Source organism: Esox lucius, chromosome 24 (genome assembly GCF_011004845.1).
Source record: "Esox lucius isolate fEsoLuc1 chromosome 24, fEsoLuc1.pri, whole genome shotgun sequence".
NCBI classification, from domain to species: domain Eukaryota; kingdom Metazoa; phylum Chordata; class Actinopteri; order Esociformes; family Esocidae; genus Esox; species Esox lucius.
In genome coordinates this window covers 17,693,036-17,717,434 of record NC_047592.1, presented here as the reverse complement: position 1 = coordinate 17,717,434, position 24,399 = coordinate 17,693,036, and the positions used below count along the sequence as shown (strand labels likewise).

Here is a 24,399-nt window from a genome sequence, read left to right as displayed (position 1 = left end):
CTGGTCTAGTCTCCTTTACAGACACGCAGACACACACCTCAGCTTCTCCTCATCCGCTCCTCTCCGTCTCCTCTCCTTGCACGTGGTTAATCTAGTAGAAGGCCTCCTGCCAGCTCCACACAGAGACCAGGCCTAATTGCTCTTGTCATAAAGCTGCCTGACCCAAATAAGCTGCAGCTCACCAAAGCTGTCAAGATAAACCCCACTTTACCTCACCAAACCTGCTTAATGCCTCTTCTTAGCCATACAGCCCCCCTCTGCCTTCTGTCACAGTAGTGGGGGTACCGATGGGGGGGCCAGGGGCTAGGAGAGACACTGAGGAAGAGGAGGAAGGTGGGCGGCAGACGAAGAACAGAATAAGAACCAGACAATATATATTGAGATAACAGCTATTGGTCAAGTGAGATGAAAAGCGAGGACAACAAAAAAGAGAAAATAATCATTAGCAAAAATAATGAAAACATCATAATATGGTTGTGATACAGAACTGTTCAGAGCGAGAGAGGGGGGAGATGTGTATCTGTTTAAATAGGAAGCAAGTCTGAAATGCAATGTTGAATTAAAAAAACATTGATGTAATATGTAAATACTATTTTATATTCACACTAGCAACCAGAAGCTCTCACTGCGCCAGAGATATACTCTTAAGGTGCTTCCCAGCAACAGAATAACAGAATATTTTTTTCTGATTCTGTTAATATATGGAGACACTTCAGAAACATCCGTCACTGCTCATTACACTCCAATACACACTGAGCGAGACATCGCCTTTAGACCTCAATAACCGCAGGGAATATCTGTCTGAAAGGTGTTTCACACGCTAACTCAGAATGTGTTAATCGACAATGTACATTTTTATCCATTTACAATATAATTTTTTTTTGATCTTTTTGATCTATATAAAACTAACATAGTGTAAACATTCCAGGTGTGTTCATTAGGTTCAGTAAGTGACATCACAGGGCTTGGTAGTTTACTTCAATACAGGTCGTGTTAATTACTGAAAAGGAGCTTTTAATTGGATGTACCATCCAAAATCACCTTTTGACCCATGCGTCAGCTTCTATTGGTTTAGTGACATCTTTTAAACCTAGAGACAAGATAAAGTCACACACTGTGAATAACACAATTGCAGGTGATGGCAAATGAAATTGACTTGAGATGACAACGAAGTTCACCTCAAGCGAAATTCAGAGACTATACTAAAGAAATTTGAGATTAACAGAGACATTTTGATTTCCCAGTCTCAGTCCATACGTGGTTACCATGTACATACTGGATTGCAGTACTCAGGAACTTGATTTAGACTGATCAGAATTAGACCTCTTACCATGGAACGTTTACACTAGTGCCTCCTTCTGGATTGTGTTGCTACTACATACAATTGTGTGCAAGATGCACTTAATATATTACTAAAATGTTCAAACAATGTTTTAAGTAATGGGATAACATAGAGCAGTCCATTCATACTCCCAATAAACAGAATATGTAATTTCAGAAACAACTCAATGTTTTTGTGGTATTTTATTAGGAATCCAAACAAAGGATTTATACTTTTTTGATACCTTTGTCACAACTGAAACCACAAAGTAGTTCTCAGCTAAGGGAGAGAACAATGCATCTGAAAAATATCACACAATGAACTCTCAAAAACCATTTTTTTTTTTTACTTCCCTCCAGATTTTGAAAGAACATAATTAGTGCTTAGAAAACAGGGTTCTGGCATGTATGTCCTATAATTATAACTTCACAGGGCTGACAGGTTGGTCACCATCTCTATGCAGAATAGTAATAGAGAACATTTTCACAATGCAAAAATAACCAGGACTACATCCTAAATGGCAGCCTATTGTTCCCTAAGAAGTCTCTATGAGTAGGGTGCCATCTGGGATGTCTAGATCCTACATACATGACCTCTGTTGACATCATTATTAAAGAAAACTATTTATGTCCATAATAATAACCTACAAACACTTCAAACAAATGCAAAGCAATAAAATCTAAAACTTCATAAATAAATTAGCTTTCCAATAAATACAGATTTCAGTAGTAGTCAGGAACATGACAAATACTCATTTATTTTACAATTGAGTCTCCTATAAAGGTTCATTTGTATGTGTTGCACCTTCAGGTAAATGCAGCCAGTTAATACTCTGGTATTACAGTAGTGTTGACCCAAACACTAACTATCACTCTTTGTGGAAGTGTCACCCAAAACTAGCTTGTACAGAACAATGTTGTATTTACACACAAAGAAATCACAAATGCTATTTAAGTAAAAAGACTCAATACTTTGTTTTCCTTGTGCTGCATGAAGGTCTTTAGAAGAAACTAGAAACTGTAGGACTGCCCCTATAATCAATACTAAGGGGGTGAAAACTCATTTTCAATTATTAAACAGATGCCCTCATCAAAAACGCCAGGGCTCACTAAAGGTCATGTGGAAAGATTTCTCATCTCTGGGATTCTGAACTGCAAACATTTGCTTAATGAGCCTAAACACTGAAGCGATCTGCTCCATGGGTCAAAATGTGATTTATTGTAGCATCCAGTTAAAAGCTCTTTTTTAGTAATTAACACAACCTTTACTGAAGTAAACTCCACAGAGCCCTGTCATCTCACTTACCAAACCTAATAGACAGACATGGAGTTTTTAATACTACAGTACGATAGTCCTATTTAGATCAACAAGACTTGTAGCAGGAGATTCAAGTGTTATTAATGAACTAGTGGTTAATGTTTTTGCCATACTTTACTAGCTTTGTGCTGGATGGGGGTCTTGGGAAATGAAAGGAGCGCTCAACTCCAAATGGACTGAAATGCACTGTCCGTCTTCCTTGGCTGTCCAGCAGATCTGATAATAAATAGTTAAGCATGCCAATGGCATGCTGTTTGCTACGTTGCAATGTAGTCAAAGGCAATATTTTTCTATACAAGGGGCTAGAATTTGATTTAGAATTCAGGTCAAAACTAAATTGGGTGTCACCCCCCGTTCCGACACGGCCCGTTGTTTTGACCATCTTCTCAGCAGCGTAGAAGGGAGGAGGGGTACTTGGTCTTCAAGCCCTCCTTAAAACTGCGGAATAGGAGGCGATTCTTTCGGTTCTCCTCGTCCTTCCTATTGTGAAACTCGCCATGAACTTTGAACCCTTTGTGGACCACAAATGCAGAGTTGAGCACTGAGAATCTGTAGCCTGCCACATGCAGCTCACATGCCTGGAAGAGAGGAGAGGACACTTAGGTAACGGAGTTACAACATGAAACGGTAAACACATCCGAATCCTTTGACAGGATTTTTACACTACTTCTATTATGTGTTCACTGCAGCGAAAGAATAGCTGCAGAGTACTATCTGCTAATAAATGGATGTCGCTCTTACTTTTGTTAACAATGTATATACACAAGCCCGGTGAGCCCACTAACCTCTGTTACCCGGCGACGGGTGTCTTTACCATGCCTACCTGACTTATACGGTTGAAGCCGTACTGCTTGAAGCTCTCATCATACAGGGGCACGGTCCGGGGTCCGATGTAGAAGGGCTCCCAGGGGTCCGCCCAGGACAACGTATATGCCACGTCCAGGGGACCCGATGCCCCGCTGTGTCTGTTCACCCACTGAGAGTAGTTGGTGGGGGCCTGGCAACGCGGGCACAACTCTTCGTAGAAGGGCCGCACCTCGCCCACCTGGTACAGCTGCACCAGCTCCGACTTGGTGGCAGGCATCTTCCGCACGTGGCGGATCTCGAAAGCGGGCAGGACGAAGACCTCGTCCGCGTCGGGTTGGCGTCTCGCGACAAGAGCGAGGAACTGTTGGTGGAGGTCGGCGCTGGGCACCATGTCAATGTCAATGACCAGGATGTAGTTGGTTTCCATGCCGCCACGGGCAACGTTTCGTAGGAGATTGTTCGGGTAAGAGACATTTCCGTTTCCCCCAATGGCATAGTTCTGGTACCTATCCCGGTGGGTCTCAAGTCTGGCAAACACAGACGCACAGTCCTCTAGGCCGGCGAAATGCTCCCGGTCCTGATCTGGGAAACTGGCTATCTCCCCGGAGTGACACACCAAGTGGAAGTCCACCAAGGCCTGGATCTGAGGGCAGAAGATGCTAAGGGCATAGACCAGAGCCGTGGCAAACCTGACATCTTGCCCATGAGCAAATATAGCCACAGAGAGAGGGTTTTGCCACCGTTCCACCAATGAGTCCAGGTGATGTAAGTTGTTGATGGATGTGTGCGTAGCTAAGGTCAAAAGATTCGAGCTTGCGTCTGCTCCATGTTTCTGGTTGCTGGAGAAATCGCTTTTTATTAAGTTCTTGTACACGCGGTACTGCCCGCTGGCATCAAATATACCCCCGGTGGATAGAGAGTACCTAAGACGCTCTTTCCGTGAGTTTTTCTCCGGAGGGGAATTTTTTTTGCCAGAGCTTCCGAAAAGCTCAGAATATCGGTAGCGCTGCTGCTTACCATGCAGTTTTGATAAGAAGGATAGATAGATCAGTTGCAGGAGCGCTACTAATACCAGAGCACCAAGCACCACTTTAAACACCGAACATCTTTTAGAGAAATGCATTCCTGACCACAATGTTCACCCAATACACAGCAAGCCAAATTTATTTTGCAGTATGTCCCAGGGAGACAAAATTTACCACTAATAGCTAGGTGGCTAGCTAGCTAGTAAAGCTATTTTTGCATTGTGGGTACCTGGGGGGCTCGATTGTCTCATGCCGATGACACCACGCAATGCTGCAACGGGGTTTGATAGTATTTTTGATCGCGAAATCATTGCACGGGCCGCCTTCATATTTCATCAAAATGTGGTCCAAACAATCTCATCGTAAGCATATCAAAACAACACCACAGACGGGGAAGGTGCGTCTGTGATTTTGTGGCGCATGTCTATGCGATTTTTGTGATACCATAATGCTTAGAATAGACGGGCATTTCACTAGAACGTAGGCTGAACTGGATTTTTACGTAAAGGGTTAATTTTGGTCGTAGAGAACCCCCAGATTCAGTTACCCCGGGTAGCATGCACCTAGTAACAACATTAAACATACTACAACTATTTACATACATTAAGCATCCATATTGGCAGTTATCTGTGTTAGAAATGCGGATTTGGCACCACTCTGTGACTCAGAGGACGAGGTGGCCGAGTGGTTAAGGCGATGGACTGCTAATCCATTGTGCTCTGCACGCGTGGGTTCGAATCCCATCCTCGTCGATAGATGTTTTCTTTTAGTTTTCTTTTTGTTCTGTAGCAAGGTTTTTGTGCAGCATATTTGTCATCGCAACATACAGACCTAGATTGAAGAAAAGGCTAAATATATTTCTGTACGTAATTAAGACAATATACTGTAGTTATGTATACTGTACACATTCATTTTTTGTGGAATTGCATAACAGAACCGTGATCCTTTTACATTTCAATTGAGTAAAATGATTTTCATCAAAGTTGGTCATCATACTGTATGGAAAGAGTGAGGTCAAAACAGCCCTTGTTTAATATTTTTGGGAGGAAAGATGTTGCTGTGGCTTTCCAAAGAGCTATTGTATTGTATGTTAGAATGAAAGTTATGTATACATTTGAAATTACAATTTAAGTTGAAGTACTCTTAACTGCTGCTAGTGTACAGTGTTATGTATATTCTTGCTTTATTCTTTTGTTTGGCTATATTTTTCTTGTTTCTTCTTAATTCCCACTACGTAGTTGTCGGGTGCCATGTCGCTAGAATTTAATTGTGCAGAATGACGCTGCGTTCGGTGCATTTGACGAACAAACCTTGAAACTTGAAAGCCAGGTTTTGAGGGAACCAGATTAATGACTCAAATGTCATGTCACTGGATAAAGTTCATGGTGCTTTTGTCCCAGCGACTGGCCTGCCAACTCATATCCTAACTAGTCCTAACAATCGAACGCAATTCCTAACAATTCCTAACAAGTCCTGACAGAAAAGGGGCGTTCCCGGCTGACTGCAGCGCTTTCACGAGCTACACTCAATCAATTCCAGTTGGTGGCGGTATTGGACCGTCTTTTGTCGCTCCTTTATTATAAAAATAAAAAGTGCATTAAAGAGTGGATAAAGAGAAGACTACGACTTGTGGAATCTAATGTTTTGTCTGACGACTAGGTTTTACCTCAGATTTTGTTTTAAATTTTGCCTGACATTACGTTTTGTCTGACGACTTGGTTTTACCTCAGATTTCTGTTTCAAATTTTGCCTGACATTTACCCTGCTATTTGTGGAAATGCATAAGAAAGGTAAACCCGACGCATATTGGGCAGGTATCCTGTATCAGTATGCCCAGGGGAAGTACCGGTTTACCACAGGTAAGAAGCCGGGGGCTGGGAAATGGAAGGCTGTCATGGAGCGCATTGACTCCTATGTACAACCACCAAGTCCGCGAATATGACATCTTCAGGAAGAAAATCCCCTGCAAATGTGGATATCATAAGGTAAGTAATTATTAAATTTAATTAAGATATTTAAGTTAAATGTCGGTTGTCATAAACCATAAATCATTGTGTTTTAGCTTTTCCAGTAGGAAATGTTACATATCTAAACAGGAAAATACATTATTCGTTCCATTATTGTGCTTAGATTGTTAACAATGAAGTTAAAAACGTATTTTCAGACCTAGGGAAAAAGTTTACTATTTTTTTCAGTCAGCTGGGCTGACCTGTTCATCAGGCAGTCCGCAAACAGAGAGCAGCACAAATTCAGCACAAAACCCAACAGACCCTGCCACACCCTGCCACACCCGGCATTAATGTCAAACAGTTTTCTGAACATTTGTCTGACTTTCATGCAGAAGAATGTTGTGAGCACTGTGGAAAAAAGGTCAGTGGTGCAGTTGGGCTGCTCAACCATATTGAAGAAGCCCATCTTTCAGGCACCAGCCCAACAACAACCATCACCTCCTCCATCACCACAACAACCACCTCCACTCCAACAACCACCACCCCCTCCACCACCACGACAAACTCCTCCATCACCACAACAACAACTTCCACTCCAACAACCACCACCTCCTCCACCACCACGACAAACTCCTCCATCACCACAACAACCACCTCCACTCCAACAACCACCACCACGACAAACTCCTCCATCACCACAACAACCACCTCCACTCCAACAACCACCACCTCCTCCACCACCACGACAAACTCCTCCATCACCACAACAACCACCTCCACTCCAACTACCACCACCTCCTCCTCCTGCCACATCTCCATATGCTTTCCTCCTGAGGCCACCTGAGGTGAATTGGGTGAGTTTTCTCCCCAAACAATTCATGCGGGTCATCAAGCCAGGTGACCAGGAGTGGATTGCCCAATGCCTTTATGACCTCACAGGACAGCTGAGACAACAGTTTTCCCAAAACTGGTTCCATCCAACCAATCCACTTAAGCCAACAACAGAACCACCTGATCCCATGACGTACTTCAGGCAGCGGATGTTTCTCTGGGCACCGATGCGAATGTGGGGTATTCCCCTCCGTGGAACAACAAGATGCACCACTCCGGGATCTACACAAAGGTACAGGAAGTCATTGACCTTGACTCCAGGTACTACTTGGTTGGCGGGGACTATCCTCGGTGCAGTAAGTGCATGATCCCTGTCTGTCCTTGGAGTACCGAGGTGTTGAGTCAACTGGATCCTGCCCACAGAAACAGGTTCCCCGCTGTTCTCACCACACAGCTGGCTCTGGACAGGAAGTGTGTGACCATGCTCAAACCACGAACTGCCGGGAACCGCTCTAGTTACCTGCAGCAAGCACTGGAGGAAGTACTCAGTGAGGCGTGGGCCAGGCACACCATCGAATACCTTTCTGACTGTGAGCTTCACTAAAGGAAGAGTGCCTTAACCCAATGTGAGGCCGCAGTCTATCGGCAGCCACCACCCTTTTGCCCCGTACCTCTCGCACAGTGGTTTGAGACGGTCCATGCCAACGAGATCCTGAGTCACCTGGATGAGATGAAGGGTGTCATCACTTCAACTTATGGCAGGATCTTAAAGCTCGACTCCACAAAAAAGGTACAGGCAAATCTTTGTAAACCTTTGACAATATCTTTGTTTTCATTGATGGTCATTGATTTATACTTGATTATGTTGTTAAACCGATTTGTGTTTTTATAGATCACAAAGAAACTTGCTGGTGGCATCGCGGACACAGCTACGTGGACACAGCTGCGCGGACACAGCTACGTGGATGACAAACGTCAGTAATGAATGTGGTCAGGTACTGAACTGTGTGCTAACCACTGGCGAGGGAGCTGGCCTAGAGGACTTGTGCCAAGGCATCGTCAAGCGCTACCAGGACGCTGGGGAGCCAGAACCAGATGTCATTTATGTTGACCGAGATGGCTGCAGCGAAACAGGTGTGTGACCTTCAGAATGTTTGTGTAATAATGTCTTTTTTGTTACAGGCACAAAAGTAATAACCTTAACCAATAAGCTTTACTTGTACTGCTTAAAATGAACTTTTTAATGTATACCCTTAAAATGTACCTTTAATGTATACCCAAGTGAAAGAAAAATTCAGTTTCTGGAATGAGGTACTTTATTCTATATGATAAGTTGCCCCCAGTTGTTTAAGTTTTTTTGTCATGATTGTCATATCATAACTTGGAGACTTAGATGTGCTCTCAATCATGGTGAACATTTAATTATAACAGCTGTATACAATAAGGCCTTGTTGTTTATTTGTGCAGGTGCACCCCCAGTTCTTGTCTGGTTTCGACCGTGGAAGACCAAAGTGAGGCTGGATATTTTCCACTTCATGAGGCGATTCACCACTGGTCTCACAACAGAACACCATCCTCTCTATGGCACTTTCTGCTCAAAGTTGTCTGGTTGTATTTTTGAGTGGGACCAGGATGACATCTGTCGTCTCAAGGAAGCCAAGAGGTCAGAGCTGAAGAAAAAGCATGCTGGTCATGCTCTTACAGAAGCTCAAGTTCTTGCCAACATCAGCTCCAGTGAACTAGCCAGGCATTGCAAGAGGAGAACTCGTGGGGTTGAGGAAACCCGTAGTCTCATCCAAGGATTGCTGGAGTCCATGTGGGAACTGACTGACACATCAGGTTTACGCCTGATCAACCCTGAGAGCATGGAACGTGTGTGGGAGACACAACAAAAGCACTTAACATGCATCCAAGATCCACCCGGTCTTGACCTGTACACCAAAATCGGCTCAGGGTTACAGAAGGGAGACAAGGTCCTGGATGTCTTTAGATGTGGCAGAGGGTCGTCTTCTGTGGAAAGCTTTCATCGCCACCAGTGCACCTTTATCCCGGGTAAGTAGAAATTATATATTTCTGGCATTAATATAATATCCTAGGTTTCTTCCTAAAATTCAGCCTTCTTAGGGAGTTTTTCCTAGCCACTGAAATTCAACACTTCTGTTCCTTGCGCCTTGGGGTTTAAGGCCAGGTGTCTCTGTAAAGCACTTTGTGACAACTGTTGTTGTAAAAAGGGCTTTATAAATATATTTGATTGAAATAAAAATGTTCTTTTAATCTTGAGTAGTCTCCTTGAGTTTATATATGTGGGTGATCCTGCTTATCACAACTTCAAAAGTTATCAACAAATTCAATTATTTACATTGTGTTATTTCACTATTTTAAGTTACACTTTATTTTGAGTATCCTGAAGGTCTATCTACTAACCCTAACCTTTATCCTAACTCCAACCTTAACCCTCACCATGAACCTTATTCTAAAGTTAAACCTAACACTAACCTTAGCAAGCAGTTGCTTATCCATAGATTGCATTACCATATACAGAAGATTTACAGTTGGAAATTTGGGCTTTCAAAATGGTGTAACCATATTTTATAAAATGAGCTCACTAGACAACTTAAGCAACATATTTTGTGGCTTAATACCATTAAAGTACCATTTAATAAAAAGACCAGATCATTTAATACAGATACAGACCTCCAAGTCTCAACACACATAGAAAGGTCTAAGAGGTTAGTCACTGTCCAATAGGCTTACATGGATATGAATACATTAAATTATAAAATAACAATGCAGAGTCACTTCTATGTCCCAATGTGCTGCAAAATGCACTGTTTTCTAACTTTGAGTTACCTGGGGGGGGGCAGATACTGCACATTTCTCTATTCATGGCTTCATTTAAAGTCAGGGAAAATATGGGGACTGACTTTATACTATATAATAATCAGGATAAGACTAATATATTAATTAGATTTACATAGCCACCTCAGAAAGAAGCAGAAGTCAACACAAAAACATTTTGCATTGTTTTTTTTAATTCATAAACATTAACAAAAATTCTCCAAATAACTACAAGGTGAAAGTTAATGTAGACTAGGGCAGTGTGCTTCAGATCCTTTGGGGGCATTTGCTCTGTCAAACTTTGTTTTTATTTGTACAAGATGGCACTCTTTCAAAAGCTGCGCACTTTCTAGGGAATAGGTTGCCTTTTTGGATACACACATTTTCTAAAACAGAGGATCAGGGCATATTTCCTTTTCAGAGCATTTAAGACATTTCAAAATGTGTTATCTAATGGCACCCAGAGGTCAACCTAAAAAAAGACTCCAACAAAATCCTAATGTTCATTAAAATATGACAGGCCACAGCACAGAAGTAGGTTCTGGAGGGGGGGGGGGGACTGATAGATCTAATTTAGACATTGGACATGTGGCAAGTGCACATAACTGGCAAAACCAAAAGATTGTACTGCCCTCCAAGACAAAAGTCGCCTCTCCCTGCAATATAATATGAATAAACATTTAAGCAAAAGTGACTTGGACAATACAGTGTCTGGTCTTCAGGAAGGCATGATTTACATGAAACAATGCCTCCAGTAAGTCAAAAGGCTTATGTCAACAGAGAAAATAAACCAGGGAGCAAGAAATGTTGGCTTCTTTTGCTTAACTAAACACTCAAAGAATAAAGAGCAAAGGAGAGCATGTTGATGCAGACTGAATGGTCTTGAGAATCTGGCCCTTGTGAGATTGGTTGATATAAACTTCTTCATGCAAGACACGTAAAACTCATTTCAGGATTGGAGCCAAATCGATGCTTCATAGCATTTTGCACAATTTCCTATCTTACTGAAACCTCTACAAAGAAAGCTATGAAACTAGAACACCAGCGCCACCTTTAGAGCCACCGCCTTCGCCCCCATTGGAGGATGCTGACGATTTGCCCTGTCCATCCTCCCCTTCTCCAACCAATCGGATGTTATATTTTTCTCTGTACTCTGTGAGCTCCCGGCCTTTTAACTGCATCTGTGTGTTGATGGATTCTACAATCTTTGAGATCTGTAAGGAAGAGAGAGGCAATAGCATAATGAATCATTATTCATGATTAGCAGATTTTATTTTACAGGATAGTATAACCATGGTCGCAAATTTTATAGAGGGACGACAACACACAGCACTGGTTGTGCCCAGCAGATGTAGCGATTCAACATGTAAAAGAATTGTCAGGAAATTAACAGAAAATGAAGGTCGATATTCTGGTCCGAAGCAACTGTACGGCCTCCTGATGTTTTTAAGCATGCCTCGGCAATCACTTTCTCTAATATCTGCCCAAATTCAAATTTGTGACAACAAACTTGTTTCTAATTGGTTTGTCTCCTAGTGCATTGTTTGTGGTTACAAAGAAATATGGTAAACGTTTTGTAGCAAAAAACACAAATCAGGTTAAAGCTACATCCATTGGCTATTTTCAGCTGCTTAAATAAAGAACTGTATATTTCTACACTATTGTTTCAGGCAAATATTTTTGCAAGAGACAATTAATTCCTCAGGACTTCTTAATAGCTTCCATGTGAGACCTACAGTCACGCACCCATGACTGAGCGCTTTAACTTAACCGCACGGTTTTATTTTTATGATATTGTTTTGATGTTTTCATTTGAGTATGTTTTTATGCTATCGTATTTTTATATATTTTAAATGTTTCTTTGTAAAACACAATTAATTCCTTTTATGTATGAAGTGTGCTATATAAATAAACTTGTGTGCTTACAGTCAGTGTACAGATTTAATTTTATAGTTCAACCATTGCTGTTCCCATTCAGTGCATTGTTTTGTATCACCACTATTCATTGTGACTTACGCAGCCAGCATTCCACTGATTTACATGAAGAGTAGTTAGAGCAGCTTTATTATTATTATTTTTTTTTTTTTCAGGAACAGCAAAAATTATTAAACGTCCCCCTACCTCAATCAAATTTATTTGAGAAAGACCTTTTCACACCAGTGATTGAGTCAAAGTTACATATTATAGCTGATAGAGAAAGCGAAGCAGAATCAAATGGTTACCTGTTCTTTATTGCTTTCTAGAGCAGGTAAGACTTCTTTAACTGTGCGCTCCACGAGGACTCCACCCACCAACCGAAAACATTTCCTTGTTGGGTCTACATCTTTTAGGGTCTCAATGACCAGGCTGAGAGGAAAAAAAGGGAAGTAAATTAATGATGAGGAATTTCATCCAATTTTCCAAAAACTACTGAAAGAGAACATTTTAGATCCTTCCCCATAGACTTCCAAAGTGTTGTGAATGAGGCAGAGAAACAGGATTTGAGAGGGATTTTTCTGAACAATAATTATTCCTCTTTGTGGCTAGATCCACACAAAGTGGCCCTATGTAGAATTGATTATACATATGGAGTTAAAATAAACACAGCAACAACAGTTCTCATTTAAACCAAATGTGTATCGTATGTTACATCATGTTTCAGGAAATTCAAATATACTAAACGGACTGTCACAGATTTACATAGTGTCGTGAAAAAGTATTTGCCCCCTATCCTGATTTCATATTTTAATGCATATTTGTCACACTGAATGGTTTCAGGTATTAATTCAAATTTAAATTATTATTTTATTTTAAAGGGGAAAAAAGTTGTCCAACACATACAGGCCTTGAGTGAAAGTGACTGCCCCCTTAGTTCCTCAATCAACCCATTAACTAAATTAAATTGATCATTAGATTAAATTAAAGCAGACACACCCAGGCTTGATTAAAGCCAGTCATGGTCAACTGAAACATGACTTATAAAGAACCTCACCATCAATGTGAAGTAGGGTACAAGGTCTAAACATTCAGCACACCATGCCGCAATCCAAACAAATTCCAGAATAAATTAGAAAACTTGCCAACATAGAAGGAACCATGAATTCTGTTCTCCACCGGAACATTCTGAAGGACAATGTTTGCTCATCAGGCCGTAATCTGAAGCTTAAAGTGATAGTTTGTCTGAAAATCATATTTATCTAAATATTCACTTACCAAGTTAGTCAGGAATGGACAGAATCATTTTGTCCAACAATTTTCCAACAATTTTTTACACCTCTGTCCCTGGCTGTAATTAGCATTCTTAGAATCATCCAAATCCATTAATGGAAACTGTTCATCCAAATACAGCAAAGCTGCATTGCAAGCGGATATATTTGTCATTTCAAATAAACAGGTTTTTCCTGTGTTTACTGGTCAGTTTTGTTTACAATTGCAATCAATCAAGTCCTTTCAGGAAGAGGAGGTGTATACGTCACAGTAAACAAAAGGTAGTATTCGCTAGCTAGGATGCTAGTTACCCATTTCGTTGTTAGTATTCACCAAAGGTTGCTTGAGACTTTTTCCAGGGGACAGAACATTACTTGTTTGAACCAGAATTGACCGAACTAGAGGCTAGGACAGCAGATGACGATGGTGAGCCAGTTAACCCCCAACCTTTGCCCAGGATGTCCGGAGAATGGTGGTGTAGCTGTAGATCTTGCAATCCAATGCCAACACAAACGGAATGCTTTTGTTGCAACGAATGGGATCTATTGATTCCAATGCAGGAGACCATGAATGACCCAGTCCCTGAAGCTGAAATTCCGCTGGTTGTCTGGTCACTATACAGTTTTAGAAAATGATTGCTACCACGACAGATTACTAGATGTAGTTTGAAGTGTTTTGGAGTAGTTTTCAGTTTGCAATGCAGCTTTGCCAAAGACCTGACTTGACCCCCCCATCAAGATGCTGTGGCAGGATCTAAAACGAGCAGTACATGCTCAAAAACCATTCAATGACTGACTGCTGCAATGCAGAGTGGGCCAAGATTCCTCCATAGCGATGTAAAAGACTGATCTCCAATTATAGAAAGGGTTTGGTTGCAGTCATTGCCTCTAAGGTGGTGCAAGCAGTTATTAAGTTCAAGGGGGCAATCATATTTCCAAAGACAAGGCCTGTTGGGGTTGGATAACTGTTAGCCTTAAATAAATACGATTATCATTTCAGCTATGCATTTTGTGCTCACTCTGGGTCTCTTCATCTTATATTACATTTTGTATGAAGTACTGAAACCGTTCAGTGTGTCAAATATGCAATAAGAGGAAATCCAGAAATACTTTTTCACAGATTGATAATACCTTTTATATTCCTATGCTGAATATTCTACCCAAGTCACCTGAAGTAAACTGTGACTGAAATAAGAGTGGTAATAAATCAGAATGAAGTATCAGAAAGAGCTAAGTTGTGACTGTCTGCTGAAGCAAGTCACTAACTAGTTACCTATGTTCATTAATCTCCATTTCCAGCTCTGCAGCCTTGGAGGCCATGTTACGCTGCTCAGAGCGCATCCTCTGGAAAGCAGCCACAACCTGTCAGACACAAATGCATCAAACCAAACATCCATGTATAAGGAAAAGGTAAAAACATATAATTGATCCAGTGACTTCACTCTCGTGACCTGCGGAAAGCGGCGTGTGCAAACATTTTAATTAGTGTAAAAAAAACTCACAGTAACATGCACACGTTTTTGTATAGGGGTCCTTAGTGAGAAAGAAACCCACAATTTCTAACACTGCAACCGAGAAGCTTCACCAACGCAGGGAAGCCACAATACACACATTCCTGAACTTACATTAGATTGAACAAAGTTGGAAAAAGCCTCGTTATATAGGCCTACCTGTAAAAGGAAATCATTAAAATATTACAACTATATTTTTATTAGATGTTTTTAAATAACAGCTACATACGTTGCAACTATCAGTGTATTGTGTCTGAAACTGGGTGGCAAGGGCCCTGGCTGCACGAATAACAGTGACAGGCATAAATAGCTTCTCGATCGGCTACCATTCCCCTTTTCTCCTTATTCTCATGGCTTAGGTAAATGCAGAAAAAAGATTGGGAAACCTAGTCAGACTAACAGATTGCAGTTAACTAACATGATCATTCACTGAATGTGAATACATGTGAATCAATGTTAACATAAAAAATATATAAAATCTCAAATGAGGAGCACGCGAGTAGGAAGCTGACAACAGTAAAGGAGGGAGGTAGCTAACTTTAGCTAGCTGGTGAGAGACTGACTAAAGTCAAAACAAGTTTGTATATTAGTACGCAACGATTAAAAAGCCTTTGCAATAAAACCATTAATATTTTGACTCCGAAAGATTTGGAAGAAGATAAAATACCTGTTCAGCCGACGGCCCAGACTGTTTTCCCCCGGTACTGTTGCTGGGTTTGCTAATCGTGCTGCTACTGTTGGCTGCCATCTTGGAGGGTGTTGCTGCTAGAGACTGCTAAGGGCCCTAAGCTTACCATGTAGAGGTGTCTCATGTGATTGCCTGTTAGGAATACCATAATCAACAGAAAGAAGACACGGGATAGTCGGTGTCTTTTCTATCTCGTAGTATAGTAGCAGCTACTGTTTCAATACAGAAACCTAACGCATGCAATGAAATAGGTAATTACATTGTTGATGTTTTGATTCTCTAGTTACCGACTGGATGTTTTACTGACTTTTACCTAAAGCAGTCTAAAGTACATCACGAGCAAAGTGTTGCTCAGCTGGGGCCAAGCCAATGCTCGTGCTCAGGTGCAGTTGGAGACGAACTCAGGTGAAACATTTATTGGATTGTCATTCAACCTGGGCTTCAAGCTGCGCTGGGGTGAAACAGAGGTAATCACACAATTTTTACAGAATGTTTATAGTTGTTTACTATGCACGCATCTGTTAACATAGATAGATCCCTTTTAAATAGTGGTTTATTCATAAAAATACATGCCTCCACTTCTAGTTCAAGATGTTAATATTTGACATTTCAGATGTCAAATAATATTTATCCAGAGCACAGTTCAGCTATTGCACCTACATTGTTGCACTTAACATTACATGCTTGACCTAAATCTAAACTTAATTTGTTCTTTCAATCCAGGATGTCATCGTCTCATCCCGTGGCAGCAGTGTGCCAGGTGACTGCCACGCCTGACAAGGAGGCTAACTTCGCCGCCTGCAAGCGGTTGGTACAAGCAGCAAAGGAGAGCGGGGCCAGCATGGTTTTCCTCCCTGAAGGGTTTGACTATATTGGCTCTAGTCGAGAGGAGACCCTAGATCTATCTGAGGACCTGACAGGACAGACAATCTCACGCTACGCCCAGCTAGCCAAGTAGGTATAGGCTAAGATAGTAGTGATGGGATGGTTCTCTATTCTACTTATTTTTATTAAATCATAGTTTACCTTTTCGTTATATTGCATGCACTAAATACAGTAAGCGCCGTGCTCTACCAAATATGCGACATGAACTCCCTAGACTAATTATACAAAGAGGCACTGTTATATGGCCATTATACCACAGCTAAGAGTTTTTCTTAGGCACAATATATTGCGGAGTGCCTGGATACAGCACATAGCCATGGGACGGTCATATACAACAAACCCCAGAGATGCAATATTGCCATCATAAACTGGTTACCAACGCAACTGGAACGGTAAAAAGAAATCCGATGTCATAACCGTGGTATACATTCTCATTTACCACGGCCTTCCAGCTATTCAGCATTCCAGCCATCTGCTTATAATAATATTTCTGTAATGGGGAGGCTTCATTTCACCTTATGTTTGAATTTTGATTAATGCTTTTGCAGCTAATCCTCCTCTGGGTCTGTTTTAGGAAGCTGGGTGTGTGGCTGTCTCTTGGAGGATTTCATGAAAGAGGACATGATTGGGTGATGGACAGGCGAATCTATAATAGCCACATCATCATAAATGAGAAGGGTATGGACACACACATAGAGACACAAACACACTCACACTAAAGTGCTGACTCTTTCTTTTACTCCTGCAGGTGATATAGTGACTGTATATAGGAAGTCCCACTTGTTTGATGTGGAGTTGCCAGCAAGGGGTGTATCCCTAAAAGAGAGTGGCTTCACCATACCTGGACCTAGCCTCATACCTCCTGTCCATACACCCATTGGCAAGGTCTCTTTGTTTGTTCTAGCTCTCTGTGAATCGTTATTACCATTATTGTACACTAAAATATATGAATATCAACCTCCACTGTCAAATGATTTTTTTCCAGGTGGGACTAGGTATCTGTTATGACCTGAGGTTCCCTGAGCTGTCATTGGCTCTGGTGCGACAGGGAGCAGAGATCCTGACCTACCCATCAGCCTTCACTGTTGCCACAGGAGCTGCACATTGGGAGGTTGAATAGCTTGTTTGAGAAAACTCATAAAATCTAGTGATATACTTTTTAGCACCAATGCTATTACTGTGCTATTAGCCTTGTCAAAAACCAGGCGTCCGTAAACATGAAGCACTGGGTAAGTCCATAGTAGGAAACATCCTTAAAAGGAATGGGAACACATTATAAATCAGTGATCCTTCACAACACATCAAAACAATCAAATGGTTTGGTTGTGATGTGCATACTAACATAACTAATCAATATAATCAATTTCATCAGTTGACTCAAGTGCCTTTGTCTAGAATTAAATACGGTATCCACCATGTAATTCCTACTTCTCATGACCATTATTTAAGACTGAACTGATAGAAATCCCCTGCTTTTCCAACTGCAGGTGTTGCTCCGGGCCAGGGCTATTGAGACCCAGTGCTTTGTCCTTGCGGCAGCACAAGTGGGCAGTCATCATGAAAAGCGTTCGTCGTACGGCCATGCACTGGCTGTGGACCCCTGGGGCGTGGTGATGGGGGATTGTGGAGGGGAGAACCCCAGCATGTCTCTGGTGGAGGTCGACATGGAGAAGCTTAGAGACACAAGGAGGAACATGCCTGTGCAGCAACACCGCAGAGATACTAGTTTTTATTACAGTCTGGGTGGAAAGGACTGAGATTAAAAGCTATCACCCCACCATCTGTATAAGCAAGGACAAATGCATCAATCATGTCATTTATAACCCACAAGGGAAAGTGCACATTTCACTGATAAATTGGGACGTAGGCCAGTTTATAACTGGAAAAAGCTGGAGTAACAGATTTTACTCTTTAATCTGTTTCTTTTACACCTGTTATATGAAGTTACTAGGTGAAAGTTGCTATTCTTTATACCACCAGTAGATGGTGGTATTGGTATGAATATTTTTCTCTTTTATTTTACAGCAATCAGTAGCCACGTATTATTAATGCGTTAATCAAATAGATTACCATATTTTGGAATTGTGATGTACTTTATTCTTTATGGACTTGAGTCCGTTCAAATAGGATCAGTAATTCTTGTTGCTACCATTCAGCCATGACCCAGTCCAGGCAGATGAGAACAATTGTTCTCTAACAACCTGTTTCAAAAGTCCGTGGACAAGTACACATGTTACTGTTATTTTTCGATAAAAATGTATCTCATAAAAATAAACTCAGGTTGCGATCTTATAGTACATGACTGAAATAACGGAATCTACACCCCCATTCAACTTAATTTGTTTTTGTGTGTTTGCCAGACTTATTATAAAAGACGAGGACTGACACATATATTAAGTATGTAAGGAAAACAACCATCGTTTGCTGAAATCTCATGTTATTTACTACAAATGTAAACAATTGGGATCTCATGATTGGCCATCCAGTCACAGTGACATATGGTTGTATTTTCTGTTGTTTAATTGCATTCAATAAAATATATTGCATCCAAGCTACTTGTAAATTTATCAGTGTGTATATTTAGCAAATAAAGTTGGCTGATTATGTTACTGATTACGCCGGCTCGCGCTCCACCCGTGACTGTGAAGTGGGAGATCAAGAAACCGGAAGAGAACGTCACTGACAGGAAAAAAAAATAACATGGGGAGAATGTCAAATACATTTTTGTCAAAACTCTAGCTAGCAAGCTACGTTTCTTATCAAGAAAAACATGTTTCGATCTGTCCATGTTGGAAAAGAGGCATTGAAAAGGTAAGGTATGGCGCTGATGTATAGAGTGAGTATAAGGTTAATATTCTATCCACCAAGGCCACCATCGTACGTTAGCGAACGATGTAAATTTTAACTGAGCACAGGTTGCATCTTCATGCATGCAGGACGGCAAGTGTTTTTTTTAAGTTGCACATATTCAGAATATGGTGCATTAACACAATTTACAGAGAAGCTTATCGAGAGAGTTATGTATAGCTACAACAAGAAATCGCTTTGAAAAATTAATGCAAATGTAATTAGGCCCCCCTCAACCAACTGGTGTTGATATTGAGTGCTTGAGTCCTATCAAGCCGTAGTTGGCTAGTTACTAGGTAGCTTGCTAGCTACATTTGAGTAACTACATACAGTATTTAAACAGTAATACATCTCTTGATTGTGATTATAACTGGTTTTGTTGCATATTTCTTTATTGACTACACATTTAAGATGCTGTCAGAGTAAAATTATTGCATTGTAACACCTAGAAACTCTGTCGATGCAGCTATATAAAAACTGTAATGGGACGGTACAACAGAAAGCCGCGTGACAGGCAGTGAAGAGTTTTCCGTTTCTTGCTTATCTGGGCAACTTATGGGCGAAACGTGGATGTATTGTAGTGTGTATGCTATTTCACGCGCATTTCTTGCCATTCATATTTGTAGAAATATTTTCAAAGTTACATTTATTTTCCTTTCCATATGGTCTGCGTCGTGCGAATTACGTGATTATTACCTTACCAATTGAATTGGAATGTGTCATTTATTGCACAGCGGGTGTTTAGGATGCATATATATGGGGGCATGGATTGGTCTTTATGTGTAAAAAACAGGGGAGGACACAGGCGTCTCCCAAAAGGTTTATGTCATTTTGCACTATAATAACCTCTCCTGTCATAGAGGTTGATTGTGTTTCCATCAGTACTGCACTATAAGTTCCTCTGCCCTTCTGGAAATCTCGCCCAGAGCGTTGATTGTCTCCCTGGTATTCAACTATTTGGGTGCTCTGGTAGTATTTATTCCATATGTACGACACATCCTTGAATTCAGTGTTGACTCAGCTCTCTCACTTCTGCAATGTCATAATCAGCTTTCACCCAGAACCCAATTTCCGATACTGTTGCAATGGATGCTGTCATAGCACTGGTGTGGTATATTTCTCAAGACTTAACTCAGGTCGAGAGTTTCAACTTGATTAGCTCTGAAAGACAGCACTTCCTCAATTTCTTCCCACAGGCCAGCCAAGGCTCTTTTCTTTCTGCTTATGGATAGACAACTGTTTTATATGGGCTTAGCTACATTATCTATAGTTGGTTTCTCTCTTTTATTGTTGTTATTCTGTAATAGACATAACATCCATGACAGCTGTGAATGTGATGGATAATATATCATGTTGGCCTCATTCATCACATATTCTGAGGTTTTTCTGAGATGTATTATTTTGGTAATTTTTAGGGAAGCTATTTTTTTAATCTTGACAGTGGGACATTGTAATTAACTATGGCCGAATACAGGCAGACATACATTTCTCATTCACGGCAAAACTATTTTTGGATAAATAGATTGAGTGTTTTACAATAATCCATAGTCAAGGAGTGAATATTTTCACATGGAATCTCTTGAAGATGTACTGACTTCATCAAATGTCCTGAAAATTGGAGTAGCAGTATAGGCACATATGTATATGGCTATACATATACTCATGTATATGGTTGCGTTAGCATGTTTTGGTTTAAAAAACCTTGGAAATGACAATGATCTTATAATACGGTTTGCAGAAGAAATCTGCAATATTTCTTTTAATGTCTGGTTCCACAATGTTAATTTTATTGTTTCTGATCAGAATCAATTTTTGTACCTAAGACTTACAAATGTGGTAATATTTTCTCTCTCAGAACAGTTTCTCCATTTCATGTAACATTCATAATACTTCAAAATAGCTCATTTGATCCAATATGCAATTTTTTATAGGTCCACCTTTGGGGTAAACACTCTGCTGAATGGGAACTATTAACACACTAATAAAAAGTTATTTTTGTAGTATTTTCTTTGTCTTTGTTCATGACTTTAATAGGCCTTAGGTAGGATTTGTGAACCAATGAGGTGTATTCTAGGAGGTCATTTCAAACATTTTGCTCATAGCAAATGTAATTGAAGAAAGTAGCGTGTGTTTATAATTATTTCTTGTTTTAAGTTATTGTTTGAAAGCGTGTCAACCTGCAGTGTTGGCAGTAGGGAATTAATGGTGGTGTGATTATCACTAAAGAGGAGGCAAAAACGCTGAGTCATATCCCGGCAACAGTCTCCCCTGGCAACATCTTGGTCCTTGACTACCCAAAGAAGATGTTCGCTATCTCTCCCACTGTCAATGTTGTGTAACTGTTCTACATAATAATGCTGTCCCAGTCATTCAAACCCACTTACAGGTATTCTTTGTCCCTCTCATCCGTGTTCTGAAATGTAGGTGTGAAAATTGCAAGTGTCACCTATCCAATGTAGGAGCTCTTTATAAAGTTTGATTCGTCTCATGTTTTGCCTATTTTGTATGGTTTCTTATCAAATCCTTAGACTTGCTACCTATGCAACTTAATATATTCATCATCTGTTTGGTTAAAGTCTTTAAGCTTGATAGATAATATTACACCATTTTGGAATTTCACTTCATACTATTTCAAACAATTCAAATGGGGCTCTTGTAAAACGAACCCACTTCTCAGTTTGTGTTGAAGCCTGTAGTTTAATCTGACCAGATATTCAAGGCTTCATCTTAGGGCTGGGCGACACAGCAGAAATATATCACTATCTTTTTTCTCTTTATTTGATATCGATAAATATAAAAATATACACTTACGAGTGGAAGCTTCCAGTAATTTAGTACTCGCACGCTAGTTAAAAAAATATGTTGACTGCCATGTCATTGGATAAAGCCTTTGCACATTATTATCGAATTGCATTTTACACAACTAAACAAATAAAGGTGAACAAATAATGCTGTAAAGCATTACCACAAAAAATCTGTCAGCGACACAGTTACAGGAAATTAATCTGGTTCATTAGTGAATAATGATGTCTGCAGCTTTTTACGAATGACTCTATGGTCAATGCAACAACAAAGCTCTGTGTAAAATAAAGGTTGGTTTCTGTGTAGGACATACAGTCTGACGCGTTCACGGAGTATGTCGTAATTTAGAAATAATTCATGACCTCATCTTTTGTGAACCGTACCAACACATCAAGGCAATACGGAACACCAAATAGATGCTGCCAGGTTTCTTTTATCTCTCTAATGGAAAACAGGCAGATGAATGTTAAATATTTACAAATGCTGAACATAGTTAAACAGTTGTTTAAATGAATGACGTATCATCCCACCTTGCCCAAGTCCTCTCTCCTCCGCGTGTATGTATTTTCCTTGAAACGTAGTTGAGGATTGATGGGATTAGTCTGAAATGTTATGTGTAGGTCAGCATTTTAAATGTGGTATCTGTCATTAATGATATCTGGGACTGCCTGTGTCCTGTGGAGTTTTAGTTCTCTTTACACACTTTCTGTTTATTAAAAGCAATATATTCTGTGGAAAAGGGCCGCAAGTTGGTGAAACATTTACATAATGCAATCTACCTGAATAATTTGGCCACTTGAGTCTCTAGTTTGCCCTCAGTCTCTCTGAAATATTTGCATATGAGGTGATGTGTTGGAAACGAGATTGAGAGCAGCTAGGATGTATGTTAACGATGACGCAGTATTGCAGTATAACACTGTGATGATAATGGTTCAATAAGACTAACAAAATCCAATCTGCTTTATATTGCAAATGTATCTCATTAATCTAACTGGACAAAACTACATTTCATCGTAAAAGTGTATGACTGATATTGTCATATTTTTTTATCATGATAACAATTGATATAGTTTTTTCTGGCCTGTCGCTATTTCACCTCAACCTGGTGGAGAAGTGGGAAAACAGAGTGACACACAGATAGACCAGATAGGACCAAGACTGTTGAAATCTCGCAGGGTCATTGCATGCATATCAAAGACCTCGCTTTGTACCACAATTCAGTGAGTGCAACATTAATTCTGTTTCAATTTTCACAAAGAATGTAATCCTACAGTGCTGTTCTTTAGTGTTGAGGCACCTTCTGTGTCAACAGCTTAGAGGGCACTGGGCCTAGCAAGCTCATGACTGCAGGAACTGGTGCCAGGACGGATGTTTAAAAAAAATGCTCACGCTTGTTAACCACGGAGAATACCTCTTCTGGACTCATTGGCGTTTCTTCCAAAAACAAAACACAGACTTTCCTCCTTCAAGGTAAGAGGGGAAGTTGTCAGCCTAGTGGTTTAGTAAGTTCATGTAAAGGGTTGGAACTAAGCTTTGTAAAAGCACTTTGTGACAACTGTTGATGTAAAAAGGGCTTTATGAATACATTTGATTGATTGATAGTGAAATGTAGTGTGTTTTCTCCTCAGAGGGACGTGCTGCTTAGGATTAGGGGGAAATGTGAGATGCACACAGGATGTAGCCTCCCATCGTAGTGATCACAGTGGTGCAGGATTCCTCTGCTTGGATGAAACAAGCTGTGTTGATATCAGGTCACTCCTATCCTATAGCTGGCTTTGTTGAATGGTGGGGAGTTGAATTGAACTGGATTCAGGATCTGGAAGGAGTTCCTTTTCAAACTTTGTCATTATGAGTTTATGACGTGTGACTTCCACTCTTCTGAAGAGAGGGTACTGCTCTGTCTGTGGACTCTGAGACTTCATAATCTCCCTCAAACAGTCAGTCCCAGACATTCTTACATAATCTGAGCCGTGAATTTTCGGGAGTATTAGGCATGAAGGAGGCCGACGACACCATAGTGGTTGGCGTGATTTTCAATAACGACGAGGGAGTTTACAGGGAGGTGGTTAGTGCCCAGACGGGTCGGCGTCATTAGCATGGAATGTAACGAAGGAAGATTGATTGGGGACGGAAGAGAAAATGCACACCCCTACAATTCAATAGGGGCCTCTGTAGAGGGGCTCAAAACGACGCCACCTTCTTAGGCCCGAAATGGTGCCCTCAAACAGACACCCTAGTGAAGAAGACTCAACTGAAAAGGCTTGGCTTGATTCCTGACAAACTCCTACAGACACACCGTTGAGAGCATGTTTTCAGGGTGGCTTCCGGTATGGTTAGTGTACAACCCGTGATCACATGGCTCTTATGGGGCGGTGGAGGGTCAGTGTACTGCC

General features: G+C 40.7%; 5 protein-coding genes and 1 non-coding gene across 11 annotated transcripts in view; 4 read left to right on the top strand and 2 right to left on the bottom strand.

Moving 5' to 3' along the window:
* Positions 1-1,505: 1,505 nt before the first annotated feature.
* b4gat1 (beta-1,4-glucuronyltransferase 1) lies at positions 1,506-5,194 on the bottom strand. Its single transcript, XM_010898439.5, has 2 exons — positions 3,462-5,194; positions 1,506-3,216 (listed from the first exon to the last, which is right to left on the bottom strand). Exons 1-2 carry the CDS (start codon positions 4,566-4,568, stop codon positions 3,025-3,027), a joined length of 1,299 nt encoding a protein of 432 aa, XP_010896741.2. The 5' UTR covers positions 4,569-5,194; the 3' UTR covers positions 1,506-3,024.
* On the top strand, positions 5,141-5,222 carry trnas-gcu. The gene has a single exon. It is a non-coding gene; the product is annotated as a tRNA-Ser (tRNA).
* A 2,293-nt stretch (positions 5,223-7,515) lies between these two features.
* LOC109615015 lies at positions 7,516-9,318 on the top strand. Its single transcript, XM_020043165.2, has 4 exons — positions 7,516-7,791; positions 7,933-8,040; positions 8,180-8,384; positions 8,718-9,318. The coding sequence occupies exons 1-4, from the start codon at positions 7,516-7,518 to the stop codon at positions 9,308-9,310; spliced, it is 1,182 nt and encodes a 393-aa protein (XP_019898724.1). The 3' UTR covers positions 9,311-9,318.
* A 944-nt stretch (positions 9,319-10,262) lies between these two features.
* Positions 10,263-15,621, bottom strand: pfdn2 (prefoldin subunit 2). 2 transcript variants are annotated; one of them, XM_020043596.3, is made up of 5 exons: positions 15,452-15,621; positions 14,899-14,943; positions 14,547-14,635; positions 12,311-12,434; positions 10,263-11,302 (listed from the first exon to the last, which is right to left on the bottom strand). In XM_020043596.3, the coding sequence occupies exons 1-5, from the start codon at positions 15,530-15,532 to the stop codon at positions 11,114-11,116; spliced, it is 528 nt and encodes a 175-aa protein (XP_019899155.1). In that variant the 5' UTR covers positions 15,533-15,621; the 3' UTR covers positions 10,263-11,113. The 2 variants fall into 2 exon arrangements, with proteins under 2 accessions (XP_019899155.1, XP_010896740.1); XM_010898438.5 differs by lacking the exon at positions 14,899-14,943 and having other exon boundaries at positions 15,452-15,587.
* A 188-nt stretch (positions 15,622-15,809) lies between these two features.
* Positions 15,810-18,908, top strand: nit1 (nitrilase 1). 2 transcript variants are annotated; one of them, XM_010898437.4, is made up of 6 exons: positions 15,810-15,939; positions 16,196-16,426; positions 16,932-17,035; positions 17,106-17,242; positions 17,343-17,468; positions 17,845-18,908. In XM_010898437.4, the coding sequence occupies exons 1-6, from the start codon at positions 15,842-15,844 to the stop codon at positions 18,112-18,114; spliced, it is 966 nt and encodes a 321-aa protein (XP_010896739.1). In that variant the 5' UTR covers positions 15,810-15,841; the 3' UTR covers positions 18,115-18,908. The 2 variants fall into 2 exon arrangements, with proteins under 2 accessions (XP_010896739.1, XP_019899154.2); XM_020043595.3 differs by having other exon boundaries at positions 17,343-17,464; positions 17,845-18,095.
* Positions 18,909-19,014: 106 nt separating this feature from the next.
* clcn3 (chloride channel 3) overlaps positions 19,015-24,399 on the top strand; it is a 34,527-nt gene continuing 29,142 nt past the window's right edge. For 3 of the 4 annotated variants that reach the window (XM_029117411.2, XM_029117409.2, XM_010898428.4), the window contains exon 1: positions 19,016-19,168. The gene's annotated coding sequence lies outside the window, so the exon portion shown is untranslated. Of the gene's footprint in view, positions 19,169-24,399 lie in introns of all 4 variants that reach the window. The other variant, XM_029117408.2, reaches the window with a different exon arrangement.

What these genes read in the sequence shown, in the direction of transcription:
- nit1 (XM_010898437.4), top strand. Translation starts at nt 15,842, where the DNA reads ATGCTCGTGCTCAGGTGCAGTTGGAGACGAACTCAGGTGAAACATTTA. An exon ending in TCCATACACCCATTGGCAAG is followed by an intron (nt 17,243 to 17,342) that starts GTCTCTTTGTTT and finishes ATTTTTTTCCAG; the next exon opens with GTGGGACTAGGTATCTGTTA. An exon ending in CAGGAGCTGCACATTGGGAG is followed by an intron (nt 17,469 to 17,844) that starts GTTGAATAGCTT and finishes TTCCAACTGCAG; the next exon opens with GTGTTGCTCCGGGCCAGGGC.
- LOC109615015 (XM_020043165.2), top strand. Translation starts at nt 7,516, where the DNA reads ATGCACCACTCCGGGATCTACACAAAGGTACAGGAAGTCATTGACCTT. An exon ending in TGCAGCAAGCACTGGAGGAA is followed by an intron (nt 7,792 to 7,932) that starts GTACTCAGTGAG and finishes CCTCTCGCACAG; the next exon opens with TGGTTTGAGACGGTCCATGC. An exon ending in AGCTCGACTCCACAAAAAAG is followed by an intron (nt 8,041 to 8,179) that starts GTACAGGCAAAT and finishes TCGCGGACACAG; the next exon opens with CTACGTGGACACAGCTGCGC.
- b4gat1 (XM_010898439.5), bottom strand. Translation starts at nt 4,568, where the DNA reads ATGCATTTCTCTAAAAGATGTTCGGTGTTTAAAGTGGTGCTTGGTGCT. An exon ending in GCTTCAACCGTATAAGTCAG is followed by an intron (nt 3,217 to 3,461) that starts GTAGGCATGGTA and finishes CCTCTCTTCCAG; the next exon opens with GCATGTGAGCTGCATGTGGC.
- pfdn2 (XM_020043596.3), bottom strand. Translation starts at nt 15,532, where the DNA reads ATGGCAGCCAACAGTAGCAGCACGATTAGCAAACCCAGCAACAGTACC. An exon ending in CTGGGCCGTCGGCTGAACAG is followed by an intron (nt 14,944 to 15,451) that starts GTATTTTATCTT and finishes TTCCTTTTACAG; the next exon opens with GTAGGCCTATATAACGAGGC. An exon ending in ATGGAGATTAATGAACATAG is followed by an intron (nt 12,435 to 14,546) that starts GTAACTAGTTAG and finishes TTTTCCTCTCAG; the next exon opens with CCTGGTCATTGAGACCCTAA.